The sequence below is a fragment of the Danio rerio genome, chromosome 20, assembly GCF_052040795.2.
Source record: "Danio rerio strain M-AB ecotype USA chromosome 20, GRCz13ab, whole genome shotgun sequence".
In the NCBI taxonomy this organism is placed as follows: Eukaryota; Metazoa; Chordata; class Actinopteri; order Cypriniformes; family Danionidae; genus Danio; species Danio rerio.
The window spans coordinates 6,437,501-6,454,842 of NC_141040.1; the positions used below are offsets into that span (position 1 = coordinate 6,437,501).

Here is a 17,342-nt window from a genome sequence, read left to right on the forward strand (position 1 = left end):
GTTAACATTCATTTGGAGATGAATAAACTGGACTCACATTTTAGCAGACAAACGTGTAATCATTTATTCAGTGCAAAACACCATCGAGGCACACAGACGCGGTCACTAAATGCGTGACAACACTCCTCGACCTTCATGCGAACAGAAGCGCAACACTTTCATTCACTAAAAAAAGCCAAAACCAAAGCCTGGGAAAACGCCACAGCAGTTTACAATGCTGGATTACAATCTAATCAACAAGTGCATGGAATATTTGAAGGAGGAAATACAGCACAGCAGAAGAGAAAAGCGCAACAGTAGGCACCCGGGGTTTTGGCGCGGGCTCGCATCCACACCTGCCTGTGTTGCGCGCGATTTCTCCACATGCACCTGCTCGCTCGGACACACTCGATACCATCACTCGGAAAATTCCTTTAATGTAGACTCAAACAACCCTGACTGCTCTCTTTCACTCCACATCCCCAGCATCACCACCTTACCGTGACAGCCGTCAGCCTCGCCTCTCCTCAGGAAGGTTTTCCTCGTGATCATCCGTCAAAGCTCAGCAGTTCGGACCCACATCGCGGTGATGTCGCGCGCTGGAGAGTGGATGCGCGTGGGAGACCAAAAAAGCGAGACCAGACCTATCCGGCGGTGTCAGAGTTTTTGCGCAAGACTGTGCGCGCAAACGCACGTGCAGGTGATCCTGGGTGGCTCACAGTGAGTTGTGAATGACCTCCAGCAGACTCCCTTCTATAAAAGAGCAGTTGTACCGAACGACTGATGCGCTCAGTGGTGAGTTTGGAGACAACCTTTAACGAAACGCGCGCGCGTTATTGTAACAGAGCCTCTCGTGTCTTTTAGCCCACACACACACACACACATTACATTAAATATGGATTCTTTTAATGAACAGGTTCAGCGTTCCTGTTCAAGTGATCAATGCTGAGTTTCCTATTAAAAACCGAAGGACATTACAAAAGGCAACAAAGATGAAAGGGAAGAAGGGAAGACACCTATAATAAAGGGTGAAGGGCCAAAAAGAGGTCATGTTAGAGAGTGGAAACATTCAGCATTTAATTAATAACAAGGATTTGATAAAATAGGAGATTTATTTAAACCTGTTTACTCCAATCATGAGTTGAAATTTTGAAAGAAATTAACTAAAAATGTTAACACTACAACAACAGTACATGAATGATGTGTTAATATGTAAACATTAATTTATTACGAACTAATGATGAGTTAGTGAATGCATTGATTATGGACTAACTTTAACTACAACATGATTCACATGAGTTCATGTGTGAATAATAGCTGTACCTTAATTACATGTTAGTACATGCTTGCTTGTTAATTAATTATCACATTAGGTTATGCTTAATTTAACCATCATGAACTCATGATATGATCACGTATAATTATATCATGACTTTACTTGGAGGGGCACATCATCATTAACCCATTCTTAACTACTCATGAACTCCTACACGTCCGTCTACACGTCTATCTAGTATATACTTGGATAAACATATCACGGGTTTTACAGTTTTGTGATTACTGCTCTGAAATATATTCTTTTTAAATGTCTGGGTTAAAAACAACAACTTCCCCCCCTCTGAACACAATATATTAGATTTTTTGAAAGATTTATAGAAATATTTTGTAGCAGTAAACATGTCAGGCTAAATATTCCAAATAAATCTTTGATTTCTGCTGTCTTTATTAGTTTCGAAATATTTCTTTACCATTTAAAATTACACCTTTGGATATCTTTTCTGCTAAAGATACTGGTTTCTTTAAAAAAAAAAAAAAAAAAAAAAAAAAAAAAAAAAAAAACCTAAATAAAAAAAATCGTACACATACCTTGGGAACGGTATTACAAAAAATATTGTCAGTTTTAAAACCTTGACTTTTCCAAACCGTCGTACACCGTAAAAACAGTCATGGTCTCATGCGTACGTCCGTCTACTGTATTTACACTGAATAACAATAGAAACGTGTTCAGTTAACATCAACATGAACAGTTTAAACACAGGAGTTAATGAGTAGTTAAGGATGAGTTATTGATGACGTGCCCCTTAAAGTAAAGTCATGACATAATTATACAGGGTGGGCCATTTAGATACACTATAATAAAATGGGAATGGTTGGTGATATTAACGTGCTGTTAGTGGCACATTAGTATATGTGAGGGGGCAAACTTTTCAAGATGGGTAGTCACCATGGTGGCCATCTTGGATCCAACTTTTGTTTTTTCTATAGGAAGAGGGTCATATGACACATCAAACTTATTGGGTATATCACTTCTTAGGCGGGAGGTTGGTTGGTAAAAAAAAAAAAAGGTGCAAAACCAACAGTATCTAAGGTTTTCACTAAAATTACTAAGTACAAGTGTGAAAGTGAAAGACTGAAGCAGTGTACTGATGCTGTGACACAATACCTGATCGATTCAAAAGACAGAAGAGTCGTTAGATAGAGACAATAATTAAATATCATGTTTAACAACTATAGTGAGACGCAATCCAGTGGTGCATCCTTGATAAACTGTCTGATGTGCACTGACTCTGGAGCTCAGAGACGAGTGCATGACAGTGTGTGGGGCTGCGTCTTTGTCTCTCTGTGTGTGTGTGTGGTCACATGATGTGTTTTCAGCGAACGGAGGGCTTTTTAGAAATGCTAATTAAAACACGGTGTGGATGTGGATCATTTTCATTCTAAAATGCCATTTTAATACTAAGACATATTAGTGTAAACGGGGCACGAGTGTGTAGTTTTCGCGAGCAGGTTTGCGACAAGGGCGGGACGGAGGTTCGGCGATTCCGACTCCGTATCGTGTTGTCTATTGGCCAACGGCGTTGGAATCGTCTATCGGCCCAATCTTAGTATGTCGGTCAGTTTAGGACCATGATCTGTTCACACTGTAAATCTGATATTGGCCACATTTATAACAATAATGTGAACAGCTATGCAAAAAAATCAGATCTGAGAAAAAAATAATCAGATTTGAGCACTAAACCTTGCAGTGTGAACCTAGCCGGAAAAGTATTTCGGGCAAGATTATGAGGCAGTTTTTTTGTTATGCTGTGTTCACAACAGACGCAGAAGGAGCGTCAAGCATGAGTGATTTGCATGTTAAGTCAATGCAAACAAACGAATAGACATTCTGCAGCGCGATACGTGTAAATGGTGCGATACTTGCGAATGGCGTGGCGCGAATTGAGCGTTTTGCACGTTTGACGCGCAAATCGCTCAAGTTCAAAAGTCTGAACTTAAGCGGACATTCGCGCCGCATTAACCAATCAGGAGCTTACTCTAGTGGGGGCTTGATTATGACGTAGCGCCTGTTGTTGGTGTCCTGGTGGAAATCCTCCAGCCGACACCGACAACAGTTCATCAAACTGGGCTCGGCTTAGTCAGAAGCACCGCTGAAAGCTACCATCATCCAGGTTAAGTTTCTGAAGGAGTTTTTGAGCTTACAGAGCTGGGTGCACCTCTGAAAGGCTCTAGTGCAGTGGTTCTCAAACTGTGGTATGTGTACCACTAGTGGTACGCAGGCTTTCTTCTAGTGGTACACGGAGGAATGATGTATGTCATGTACATGCTACACACATTTAAAAATTTATCAAAAAAGATGTATATAATATGCGATATATGACATAAAGCCTATATTTCTGAGGTAATCTGCCACGTTTTTTTAACTGTGCAGAGTTGTAGCTGCTTTTTTATTGGGCCTACTACGCTATTGTATTTCAATACTGCTCATTTTGGTGGTACTTGGAGAGACAATTGTTTTCTGAGGTGGTACTTGATGAAAAAAGTTTGGGAACTACTGTTCTAGTGGACTCAGACATGGCAATAAACGTATCAACGCTGTTTTTCAGCCTTCATAAAGCACATAAACACAGTTACTTTCTCAATAAAATCCATGTTAGTCATTTAGCAACGATGATAGAGTCACCAGGCAGACAGAAGCTCTTCCCATCATGTGAATCCGCGTCTGTTCTGAAGTGAATTTGACACGTGAATGAAGCGGATTCGACTCGCGAAATAAGCGAGATTTCACGCGCGAATGAAGCGAGTAAACTCAAATGTTCACGCGGCTATTTACGCACAATTTACAATGACTGGCGTATCCCATGGCACATGCAACGCGCGTAGCTGTGCATTTATATTTCTGCACGCTGTCTCTGTTGGTCTGCACTAACACTTCCGAAACGCTAGTTGGCAGTGAGGTGTTAATGTTCCTCTGTGTCGAGTTTCTTCTCTGGTGTTAATTTTTTTCTGAACGCTTTCTTAAATGTACAAGTGGCTCAAACTCACTCATTTTGAGGCAGGAACCGGCAGACGTGCAACAACTTTAACTATGAGGTAAACACAAAACAAAACTTACCATCCGGAGCTCCTTCACAGGACTCCACACTTGAAACAAACGCTCCATTGGGCTCACGCCACTCGCACAGCTCTCGGTGCCGCCCAGACTCGTCAGCGCTACCAAGTCGACCAATCACAGAGCTTACGCTACGCGTCGGTGCGACGTGTAGTGAAATTTTTTGAGAGGTGCACGTCAGCGATGCTGTCGGCCATGGCGTAGAGCTATGCGCCAACGCGTAGGCTGCGTCGTAGCATACGCGTGCGCTTGACGCAGAAGTATAAATCTGCCTTTAGGCTTCTTAAAAATTAAAACCACAAATAACCAGACATGCTAAGAAGAAAAACACTTGTGAAAAACAAATCAACAGCCTCAAATTAATCATTTAACACAGTACATTTAACTAAATGCCTCTAAGGCAGCACATAATAGAACAAAAACAGAGCTGTGCTTTGATTTACAGTGCGGCATTTGCCAACTCAATACAGTAAATCTAAAATAAAAAGACAACAGGCAGCAGGGGTTCTTGGTTATTGGTTACATTTTATTCTATGTACAGTAATTTGTTATAAATATAATACATCATTTTTTTTTCTTCAGAAAAGCAGTCGTGTAGATACATTTAAATAACAGTTTGATCATAATAGTGGAGATGACAGAACGAGAGCTGAGAGGTGGTGCGAGAAGATGATTGGTTTTTGTAGAAAATTAAAAATTTCCAGAGAAAAACGGCACTGCCCACCCACTGACGGATGCAAAAATATGCCCTCGGACTGTGACTTTTAACTTGGTGTCTTTACAGGTCCTTAAAAGTCTGTGGACTCAGCCGGCTCCTCGCTGGACTTTGCAGATCCTACTGGCTCCTCATAAGGTGATATTAAGTTTGCTCCACGTTTGCAGGGTGACTGAATAAAGCAGAACGCGTCGAATAACATCACCTGCAGCTCATCAGGTTACAGTGCTTCGTCTTCTTGTTTTTAAGAGAGCACTTTTTTTTTTGTTACTGTGGCAACAGGTCGCAGCGGACAACCATTAAATCACAGAGAGGCCAGTGTGAGGCAGAGGTGCATAGCCATTTACATTACACACGTTTGGGGTCTTAAAGAAATAAGTTCTAAAACCAAAAAAAAAGAAAAAAATGTATAAAATAAAAGCAAAAAAAGATAGACACGGCTGACATGAGAGATAAATTAACATGGAAACAGGTCCAGTCACGCGTCAGGTGCATTTCAGACAAAACCTGGAGAGTTGGTTTGTGTTTGGCTCACCATAGCAAGACCGTACGAGCACATCAGATGCAGTGTTAAGTTGAAACACATATGTTCAAGTCTTTTTAACTACTGAACTCTCAATTAGATTTCATTTTAGCAACAAGTAAAATAAACAAAAACAAACAGAAAACATCTCGAGTCCGGTCCGTTTCATTTATTTAGGTGTGGGCCAGGAAATGTTGGACTGCGGAGTTCCTCAAACACTGTTGATGATGATGAGAGCAGGCATGGCGCTCTGCTGGCTGGTCTCACACATAGCGCTGGTCTGTGCCAACTTGGCGAAGACACGGGGTGTGCCCAAATTATAAACTCCAGCCTGGAAGAAACAGGCTTTCAGTGAAAGCCTATGGACCTCTTGTGCTTGAAGCTGCAACTTATATTGGGTCTGGCCCAGCCAGCTAAATGAACCATGCACTTCCAGTGACTCTGGGCTGTGTGAAGATAGAAGAGAGTGTCAGACAGTACAGAATCATCCTACATTTACAACATTGGGAATTGGGGATCAGGAAAACTGGCAGCTACAAATTATATTTATGGCTTGTCACCATAATTTTTTTAAATCACGCATTAGCATAAAATTTTCAAAAATGGCAGTTTTTCAGTGTTCAAAATATCCGCATATATTATGCATATAGCAACACAGTGGCGCAGTAGGTAGCGCTGTCGCCTCACAGCAAGAAGGTTGCTGGTTCGAACCTTGGCTCAGTTGGCGTTTCTGTGTGGAGTTTGCATGTTCTCCCTGCATTCGCGTGGGTTTCCTCCGGGTGCTCCGGTTTTCCCCTACAGTCCATAGACATGAGGTACAGGTGATTTGGGCTAAATTCTTCGTAGTGTATGAGTGTGTGTGTGAATGTGTGTGTGTGGATGTTTCCCAGAGATGGGTTGCGGCTGGAAGGGCATCCGCTGCGTAAAAACGGGCTGGATAAGTTGGCGGTTCATTCCGTGGTGGCGACCCCGGATTAATAAAGGGACTAAGCCGACAAGAAAATGGATGAATGAATATTATGCATACAGTTGAAGTCAGAATTATTAGCCCTCCTGAGTTATTAGTCCCCTGTATGTTTCTCCAAGTTCTGTTTAACAGAAATATTTTTGAACCCATTTCTGGTAACACTTTAGAACAGAGGTGGCCAACCCTGCTCCTGGAGATCTACCTTCCTGCAGATTTCAGTTGCTACCCACAAACACACCTGCCTGTAATTATCAAGTGCTGTTCAGGTCCTAGTTAATTGGTTCAGGTGTGTTTGGTCAGGGTAGGAGCTGAACTATGCAGGAAAGTAGATCTCCAGGAACAGCACCCCAGCTTTAGAATAACTATCTGTTATAACTAGTTAATAGATCATTAATAAACTGTTTGTTAATGTGTTATGAATGACTTGTTAAATAATAGCTAATAGTTTGTTAATTGTTAATAACTATCCATTATAACTAGTTAATAGTCCATTACTAAACTGTCAGTTAATTTTTTAAACCCATTTCTGGTAACTTTAGATTAACTATCAGTTATAAGTAGTTAATAGATCACTAATAAACTTTGCTAACACTTTATAAAAACTACACACTATGAATCATTTGTTAAGCATTAGCATCTAGTGAATTCATTATTTGTTAAGCATTAACTCTACATTAATAAATGTTAGAAAACAGTTTATAACTGCAGCTACAAATGCTGTATTCTTGACTTATAAGCGCATCTTTAATATGCTTAATATTTGTACTTTAATACTTTGTTAATGATTTATTTTTTCATTACTAAATTAAGTATTGCATTAGTTACAAACCAATTTAAGCATAGTTGGTTGTTTTTTTAAAGATCATTCATAATGAGTTAGTAAATGATTTATAAACTATTAAAATTAACATTTACAATTATTATTACTCAGGCAGATACTAATAGTTAATGTATATGTTAATAAATGCTTTATTAACTCAACTTCATCCAGTTTTGTGACCTGATCTAAAGTGAGGACTATTTATGCTTTATAAATCCCTTATAAATGATAATTAAAGGCTCAGTTAAATTCTAAACAGAAAGAAAGAACATACTATAAACGAATTATTAATTTCTATTCATCTGAAGATACTCAAATTAAACTGTACGTCAAATGAAAAATCTTTGCAACCTTATCTAAAATAACATCACTGCAGTAAACACATTGCATCTAATTAGACTGTTAAATTATTATATTGTTGTTGTCCAGTTTTATGTTGTATGTTTGACACTCCTGTTATTCAGCAATGTTTAAACTTTACAGTCATTTTACTTTTTAGATAAGATTGCAAATGTTAACGTTCATTTAAAACTGAGCCTTTAATTGTCATTTATAAGGGATTTATAAAACATAAATAATCCCCTCCTTAGATCAGGTCACAAAACTGCATGAAGTTCAGTTAATAAAGCATTTATTAACAGACATAGTGACCATTATTATTTGCCTGAATAATAAACGTTGATTTGAATAGTTTATTAATCATTTACTAACTCATTCTGAATGATCTTAAAAACCACCAACTACTCCTAAATACAAATGGTTTGTAAATAATATGATACTTCATTTAGTAATGAAAAATAAATCATTAACTAAGTATGAAAGTAAAATTATTAAGCACATTATAAATGTGGTTGTAAGTCAAGAGTATAGCAATTGTAGCTGCAGTTATAAACTGCTTACTAACGCTTATTAGTGTAGAGTTAATGCTTAACAAATAATGAATTCACTAGATGCTAATGCATAGTAAATGATTCATAGTGTGTAGTTATTACAAAGTGTTACCTAAACTTTTAGTTATTAAGTTATAAATAAATTGTTAAATAAAAGTGAATAGTTTGTTAATTATTTATAACTGTGCCTTATAGATAGCCAATAGATAACTTACTATTACTATTACTATTAACTAAGCTGTTGACAAGTTATAAATGACTTGTTAACCGTATTTTAATGATTTATAAATATACCTAATAAATTAGTAATAGATCATAAACAAGCTTACTAAAGACTTGTTAAGTATCAGTTAATAGTTTATGTGTGTTATTCTTAATATGCAACTATTCTTCATTTATTAACTGTTAGTAAATGTGCAATAGTCGCAACTTTAGAATAACAACCCAATAACAAACATAAGCTAATAACTGACACTTAACTAATATATTAACTCACACTTTACAGATCAGTTGTTCATAGTTTAACCATCTAATACCACCAGTGAAACATTGTAGAACAGCAAACGGATGGAACAAGTTTAAGCTACAGAAATTTGATGTGACGTTTGTACCTTAACTTTGTTCCTCTCATAGGCTTTTCTGTGTGCTGTATACCAAAGAAACTCCACAGATGAAATGTTGAACATTGTGTTTAATGTATAGAAACACACATACTGAGCCATCAAATGGCAGAACAGCAGTATACAACTGAAAACAAACCCATGAGGTGTGGGCACTTTTTTGTGCTAAACATGAAAACAAATTAAATAAAAAAATATTTTATTAGAAAAGTTCTACAAAAGTTTCACTGGTGTTATTAGATGGCATTATTGATTTAAATGGTTATTTTTATTCGCTTGTTTTTAAAATAATCTGTATAATTTTATGTACTTGAGTTAAAAGTCTTTAATTTCGAAACAAAAAAGCTCACAAAATTACTTTATATCATTTAATAAAATTATAAATGATCATAAGACAACAAAGAAAATCTTTATTTTACAAGTGCATCTACAACTTCCATTTTAGTACATCCCTTACAGGCATGAATGAATTGGTGAAGAACTAATAATAATAAAAATTTAACAATAATAATCTTAAAAAAAATTATTAATATTATTATTATTTTTTTAATGAACCAAATTAACAAAAATAAAAAAATAATAAAAAAAATTATAATAATAATGAAATGCAAAATATTTAATTAAAAAGTAGGTCCCACTTTATATTAAGTGTCCCTAACTACTATGTACTTACATAAAAAAATTAAGTACAATGTACTTTCTGTGTTTATAATGTATTTGAGAATGCTTGTGGTGCTTTTGAGTTGGGATAGAGGTTGGGTTATGAACAGGTTTGGTGGTATGGGTAGGTTTAAGGGTGGGTTAAGGTGTAAGGGATGGTCAACAGTGTATTTACAAATGTAATTACAAAAGGTAGTTACAGATGTAATTACATGCATGTATTTAATCAAGCATAAGTACAAAGTAAATACATGTATTTACACAATAAGTACATTGTAACAAACTATTAGTTCCTACGTAAGTACATATTAGTTAAGGGCACTTAATATAAAGTGGGACCAAAAAGTATTGTAAATAATAATAAGAAATTAAATAACTATATTATTATGATCATCATTGTAAGTATTATTAATAATAAAAATACAAATAAACTTAAAAAGGAAAACAAAACACAAGGAAACTTTTTTTTTTGCTAACAATAGATTTAAAAGCCAGTTTCATTACAAACTCTGTAAGACGCTTGTGATGCATGTGTTATTTTCTAAAGCTAACGCTACAAGGAACTCACACTAAACCATAATGTTCTTGCAGGCACTGTTAGAACTAATACGATTAATTACTGACAATGAACACTTTCATGATGCTTAGCAAGAGTTCATTTTAGGCCCTGATAAAACAGAAAAAGATGTACCTGGTTGTTTTATGCCGCAGATCGATGATGACGTCTACCTGAGCCAAGGAACAGTTGGACAGCATCAAGGTGACTGGTACCATACATAACCTAAAGAAAAGAAGAGGGGAGAAAAATATGTGAGGCCAGTTCTTGAAATATCTCTTGCTGACGTAGTGCTTTGTTCATCCTCCACAAAAGCAAACAAATATCAAACAGTTTATTCTTCAGTTGAAAAATGCAGAAGACGTCAGCACTCGTGCAACTTATTGGAACTCAAGTTTTCAAGCCAGACGAAGGTGATTATTCAATTTTTGGAGATGTAAAATACAGCACACGTGACTTTAACATCACTTGGGTTAATCAGTAAATAGGCCAATGATTTAACCCATCATAACCAGTTAAATCTCATACTGGTGCATTTGCCTGAAACACAAATGTGTCCTGACCCTAGTCGTAAACATATTCCCTATCATCATATATGCTACAAGACTTTTGGTTCAAGGCAAATCGAAATTCTTTATGCCGGTGTTATCGCATAGTGGGATTTGTTGACCTGGTTTTATGTTTTTAATCATGTTTCGCCTACTTTCCTATCTCACTCTGCTATCTTAAAAAGATAATGACTACACTTCTTTGGTGGAATCATATTAAATAATTGATTTAAAGTCTGACATTTACATTTAAAAGTTTTTAAAGTCTGCATAAAATGTAAGAAATGTAAGCAATATATAGTAAATGCGTATAACAGATATACTGTACAGCTTATATTGTTCTAAAAGCTCATCAAGTCTACATTTATTTTACCCAAAATACTGTTAAATGATTGAAACGGTGGCCCTTGAAACAGAGTGTGAGGGGGAAGGGCTTTAAATTTTACCCTTAGGAAATGGGACAGCACACTCGAACACATCAGCGTATGTCATTGCAATCTTTCATATGAGATCGATGACGGCGACTGCTGTTGTGATTTCAGTTGCATTATTTTTTTGGTATGGCAGCAATATCATGTGGCAATAAGCTCGTAACTGTAGTTACTACTGTGTTTTTACACCGTGGCCATATTCATCCATGTAAACACACAAAAACAACATGAACATTACAACAGACTCTGTAAAAAGGTCATTCCCGGCCACTAGACAAGTATTCGAGATGTGAGGGAATGTTGTGGGACGGCTATGCAGGAGTTATTATTATGGATTATAGATAGCAAAATTTGGCATTTGTTTTTAAAAAAAAAGCATGACGGTAAAACACGAACGCCATTATGAATGCATTAAAACTTGTGCTTGCTTGTTGTAAACAAATTGTAATGATGACAAAAGTACTGATTTGTGCATCTTCTAACTTCTGTGTGCAGCCATTTTGGCTGGTGTATTCTGGGAAATTTTGTTACCCCGTGGTTTTGCGTGTGGTCCTGAAAAATCTCAGTTTCAAGAGTTATCTAGCCCTTCCCCTTGGCCTTAAGGCTTCAAGCTAAAGAGAATTGAGACACCCCTACGATCTCAAGTGAATGCTCAAAACGAGGGGTTAAGGGAAGGCATGAAAGATCCTGAAAGCAAAGAAGGTCAAGGTGCTCCAGGATTGGCCAGCCCAGTCACTAAACATGAACATTATTGAGTATGTCTGGGGTAAGATGGAGAGGGAAGGATTGAAGATGAAACCAAAGAATCTTGATGAACTCTGGGAGTCCTGCAGGAACGCTTTCTTTGTCATTCCAGATGACTTGATTAATAAGTGATTTGAGTCATTGCTGAGATATATGGATGCAATCGATCACAAAGTGAAGTGTGGACGGTGGGGCTCCGCGCTTCTGAGAGGGGCACCTCAGCCAATAAGGGCAGAAAGGCAGTGGCTCTAGCCACCGGGCCACCCCCCTGTGCACGGCCCTGGTTATTGTCACTGTACACGTATACAATGTACATTATCAATGAGCATCTCACTACTCGATGCAAACATGTAAATATATTCTTACAATACAAATTACATGATCTCGTCTTCTTCTTCTTTGGCCTTAGTCCCGTATGGTTGCGGGGTCGGCTCTTTGGAACAAGCTATTTTAGACTTGTCCATATGATAACGACCTTTTTTACACATTCCGGCCAGCCTGTCACCCTCATACACTATGGACAATTTAGCCTACCCAATTCACCTGCAGCTTGTCTTTGGACTGTGGGGGAAACCGGAGCACCCTGAGGAAACCCACGCGAACGCAGGGAGAACATGCAAACTCCTCACCTTCTTGCTGTGAGGCGACAGCACTACCTACTGCGCCACTGCTTCGCCCATAATAAAAATCACATGATACAACCAGTTAAAGAAGAACTAACTGTAGGCGATAAACAGTAGCACAAAAATAGGGGATGAAAGGGGTGGGGGGGGGTGAGGTGAAGTAAACAGTTCTGAGGTTAAACAAGAGGTTTATACAAGATGATTTAAGTGAATTTTTTAGGACAGTTTCTGTTTATCAAAAAAAAAAAAACTTTGAAGGAAAAATGGTGATGATCATAATGCTAATATTGGCATTGGTTGAAAAAAAATGTGTCCAAATGCTGTCCAAATGTGACTGATTATATGCATCAGCTGCCGACTGGAAGTTCTTAGGATTCTCCTAGCGCATACACGCAAAGCATAATCGGTAGTTTTGCGTTTTAAGAAAAAGTTCTATTCTATTCTACTATTTCCTGAACATAAACATTAATCTCCTTAACTCAGAAAAAAGACTTATTTTAAATACATCTTTAAAATTCTTCACTCTGGAGCTTTTCAACTGAAGGGTGTTTCATTCAATCAGTGTTTAATCAAAATGTCAGGACTGGATTCTCCAGTAAAAACAAAAGACTTCTGATTATGCTTAGCAAACTTCATTTAGTCTGCTTAAATCCTGCCACTCCACAATCAACAGCAAGCTGATATTCTCCTTTCAAAACTCAGACAACAACCAATGAACAGCACTAATAAATTTTCTGCACAATACACTACCTGTGAAAAGTCTTGTTGTTGATCCCAGTCGTAAAGAGCAACAAATAATAACCTGACTTCTAGTTGATCATTTGGAAAAGTGGCAGATGGTGGATTTTTCAGCTGAAGCATCTGTTGAACTGCATCTCAATCATCCCAAATACTGCAGAAGACCTACTGGAACCTGCATGTGCCCAATATTTTCACAGCTATCAGTCAAGTTTGGTGAAGAAAAACATCGTGGTTTAGGGATACAATTAGTATGCGGGTTTGCGAGGGATCTGCAGATTGGATGGCAACACCGACAACCTGAGGTATCAAGACATTTGCCCTGCCCATTACATTACAAACCACAGGAGAGGGCAGATTCTTCAGCAGGATAGCGCTCCTCCTCATACTTCAGCCTCCACATCAAAGATCCTGAAAGCAAAAAAGGTCAAGTTGCTCCAGGACTGGCCAGCCCAGTCACCAAACATAAACATTATTGAGTATGTCTAGAGTAAGATGGAGGAGGAGGCATTGAAGATGAATCCAAAAAATCTTGATGAACTCTAGAAGTCCTGCAGGAACGCTTTCTTTGCCATTCCAGATGACTTTAATAATAAGTGATTTGAGTCATTGCAGAGGTGTGTGGATGCAGTCCTCTAGGCTCATGGGAATCATAAACAATATTAATTATTTTTCTACTGCACCATGACTTTATATTCGATACTGTACATTGCTTCTGTTAGGTGACAAGACTTTTGTCTAAGCAAAGTCGGGCCTTACAGTCATAATTAAATAATTAAAAATCAAGGCATGATCATATTCTATTTAGGTAAAATAACCGTAATCTAGAGACCTTTCATATAAGCCACTTCTGATACCAAATGATCAACCAAAAGTCAAGTTATTATTTGTAGTTCCTAAAACTTGAATAGGCGAAAAGACTTTTGTCAGGTAGTGCACACATATCCGTAAAAACAAACAATTTCACTTCAATGTTAGTCATAATCTGCCACTACTTTAGGTTTGGTTTACTTTCAGCTAGTTATGTAGACCTGATAAGACAAATAAGACAATGTTCAGCTTTAAACCATTTGTCTGTTCATAGTAAAGGTTAAGGGTGTCACGATCCTCCAAATCCTCGATTCGATTACATTTTTGATTCTAAAGGCACGATTCAATTCGATTTTCGATTATGAATAATTAATTAATGACCAATTAATTATTTGTAGCCTACCATTTAAACTACCTGAACTGCATGGTCTTTGTTTTAACCATAAACAAATCATACAGTAAATGAATAAAGGCAAGTTACACACATAATTACCACCTGTCAATCACTTTATTCTGCGGGACTTGTGAATAGGAAGTGATCTGTGTCGTTATAATGGCATCGGTAAAAAAGACGCACAACCAACAGGAACCAGCCAACAGTATCTGAGGTGTTCGCTAAAATGACTAAGTACAAGTGAGTGAAAGATTGAAGCAGTCCTCTGACTGCCTGGACCCGCTGTGTGTGCGTCTGTGTGGTCACGTGATGTGCATTTTCAGAGGTAGAGAGGAAGAAGGGCTGCTCAGAAATGCTATACGCCACTGTGGATGTTACATCTTTGTCGTTCTAAAATGCCATTTAAAAACAAAGACAGTGTAAACAGGGCCTGAGTGTGTACTTTTCGTGAGCGGATTTGCAATGGGGGTGCGCGGAGGATCGCGCTGCCGGTGTTGTCTATCGGACAAACCATACGTAATACGTACAAAGCAGAGCTTGCAAAACTGTGTTTATTTTTGTCGACAACACGAACGTTGTCAACATAACTCACTGGAAATCCAAAATGCTTACACACCGGCGACTTCATTGAAAGAGGAGAGGGTTTAAGTTCTGTCAACGGGTCTCCTGCTTCTGCAGTTTAACAAGCACTTCAACAAGCCTGTTTTTTTCCCGCTTGGCAAGCCAAGCTGACGTGACATGGGGGCGTGGAAGCATCGACGATTCTATTTTTTGATTCGATAATCGAAATTGAGCATAAATTTCGATCGATTTCGATTAAAAATCGAAATCGTGACACCCCTAGTAAAGGTAAATAACCACTGTGCTGTGCAGCATAATTTAAATATCTCAGATATGGGACACAAAATGTTTGCGGAAACAGAATTTGTGCGAATGCCTTTCGAAAGGACCAGCCAGCACAGCGTCAGCAAAAACAGGACACAAAATGACAAACTGAATATATATTTAGCTTATGTAAAAACCAGAAAGAGCTTTTAGCACCGGACAGTTTGACAGATGCGATATGGAGTCATTTTAGGGCTTTTTAATAACGGCACTGCTTAATACATTTACAGGACTGGTAACTTGATTTAATAATGAAATGATTGATTTCATGATTTTCTTTACTTCGTAAGTGTTGATTTCTTACTTTCTTCCATACTGTACTTGTATAGTGTAAAAAAAAAAAGAAATGTGGAGCGGGGACTTGATATTGGTGAATGGAGGCAGATCTGAACGTGAGCCTGAAGCTAGTTGTAAGACAGAAACGGGGTCACCAGAGAGAAGCCTGTCGTTTCACTAAAGATCAAGTCATGACATTTTGAATAGAACAAAAAGAAAAAAACATGCATCGATGAATACAATAAACATGCATCGCTGCAATGCAATAAATATGATGTGTTTGGAAAACATAGAAAAAATAATAATAACAAACATATTTACTGGCTATTTCAGTGAATGGTCCACTCAAAAATGAAAATTCGGTTATTAGTTACTAACCCTTGTGTCATTTCGATTCTCTTTTGAACACAAATTAAGCTGTTTTCTAATAAATCTGAGAGCTCCTCCATAGACAGAAACAGTCCAGAAAATGACCCCAAAGCATTCTGTGATTTGAGTGATTCAACAGTAATCACACAAAGTTTCAATGACAATTTTGTGCACCAAAGAAACTGTAAAAATGACTTTGTTCACCTTTGTTGCCAGTGAAAGGTCAGCATGCGTGTTTCTTACAGGCAATATAGTGCTTGCATGTTGCGCTGCTGACTATAACCGCATTGCTATACTTTATAATTAGTTGTATTTAGTCTTTTTTTGTGCACAAATGTGTTCTCGGAGCTTTGTATGATTACAATTGAACTAAATTAAATGATTTGACAATGTTTTACTTCCCTTTCTGAACATTTCAGGACCTTTGCTCTCAATGGAAGAGAGAGAATTTTGGGTTTATTGCCATTTCAGCTTCTCTGTCTTTGTCATGGCAAAAAAAAAAAAAAAAAAAAAAAAACAGATCAAGTTTACAACGTTTTAAAAATACCACTTTTCTATAATTATAAACATATTCTAACCATTAAAAATCACCAAAAGCAATAAATAATACGCAAGATAAAATACATAAATAATAATAATAATAATAATAAGAAGAAGAAGATAAAAATCTAAAACTGTTTTTAAGGTTTACTTTTAATAAAAATTTTACAATTTTAGAAGGATTCACATTTTAAAATATTTCATTTTAAGTCTCTCCCGATAAAAAAAAAAACAGTCTGAAAACAATAAAAATAGGGCATTCCAGAAGTATATGTTGAACAGTTTGGTTCAATTGCTGTTGCAATATTGACATTTTGGCGGTTTTGTGTATGGAATAAGAGGGAGCACTCAGATTTCATTTAAAACAGGGGTTCTCAATCTTTTTCACTTCGAGGCCCAGCTCCCTCTCTGAAATGTTTTTAAAGGCCAAACTGATTGTCTGGAGAAAATTCTTTATTTAAAGCTTTATTTATTAGCAAAACTATTCTTTTGCCTTCAATTATTCTTTTTTTTGTACATCATTTTATAAAAAAACTATATATATATATATATATATATATATATATATATATATATATATATATATATATATATATATATTTTTTTTTTTTTTAATGCACAGACAGGTTTAAAGTTAATAAATTCTTTAACTCAGTTATTCTTTACAACTGCAGATTATTTGGGCCTTTTTTTCAATAAATGAACCTGACAGGACAACTGAAGATGGCAAAAAATTAGCTGCTGCTCTTTTTAGACTGACCACTATTCATCTATTGACCTACTATTCATATTTATTAAAAATAAATGTAAAACACTGTAAAAACACTCTAAATCTGTTGAAACACATCAATGCGAAGGCGGTTT

The 17,342-nt window shown here is 37.0% G+C and overlaps 3 protein-coding genes across 6 annotated transcripts in view; all 3 read right to left on the minus strand.

The window, feature by feature from the left end:
- opn7a (opsin 7, group member a) overlaps positions 1–863 on the minus strand; it is a 66,870-nt gene extending 66,007 nt beyond the window's left edge. The window contains exon 1 of the mRNA XM_087297802.1: positions 480–863. The gene's annotated coding sequence lies outside the window, so the exon portion shown is untranslated. The remainder of the gene's footprint in view (positions 1–479) is intronic.
- The window catches only part of dsc2l (desmocollin 2 like), a 1,349,056-nt gene that overhangs the window by 316,329 nt on the left and 1,015,385 nt on the right, over positions 1–17,342 (minus strand). The window lies entirely within an intron of this gene.
- trappc8 (trafficking protein particle complex subunit 8) overlaps positions 4,894–17,342 on the minus strand; it is a 187,491-nt gene continuing 175,042 nt past the window's right edge. For all 4 annotated transcript variants that reach the window (XM_087297930.1, XM_087297929.1, XM_087297928.1 and 1 more), the window contains 2 exons: positions 10,256–10,345; positions 4,894–6,053 (listed from right to left, as the gene is read on the minus strand). In XM_087297930.1, the coding sequence (XP_087154056.1) occupies positions 5,819–6,053; positions 10,256–10,345 (325 nt within the window). In that variant the 3' untranslated portion in view covers positions 4,894–5,818. The remainder of the gene's footprint in view (positions 6,054–10,255; positions 10,346–17,342) is intronic.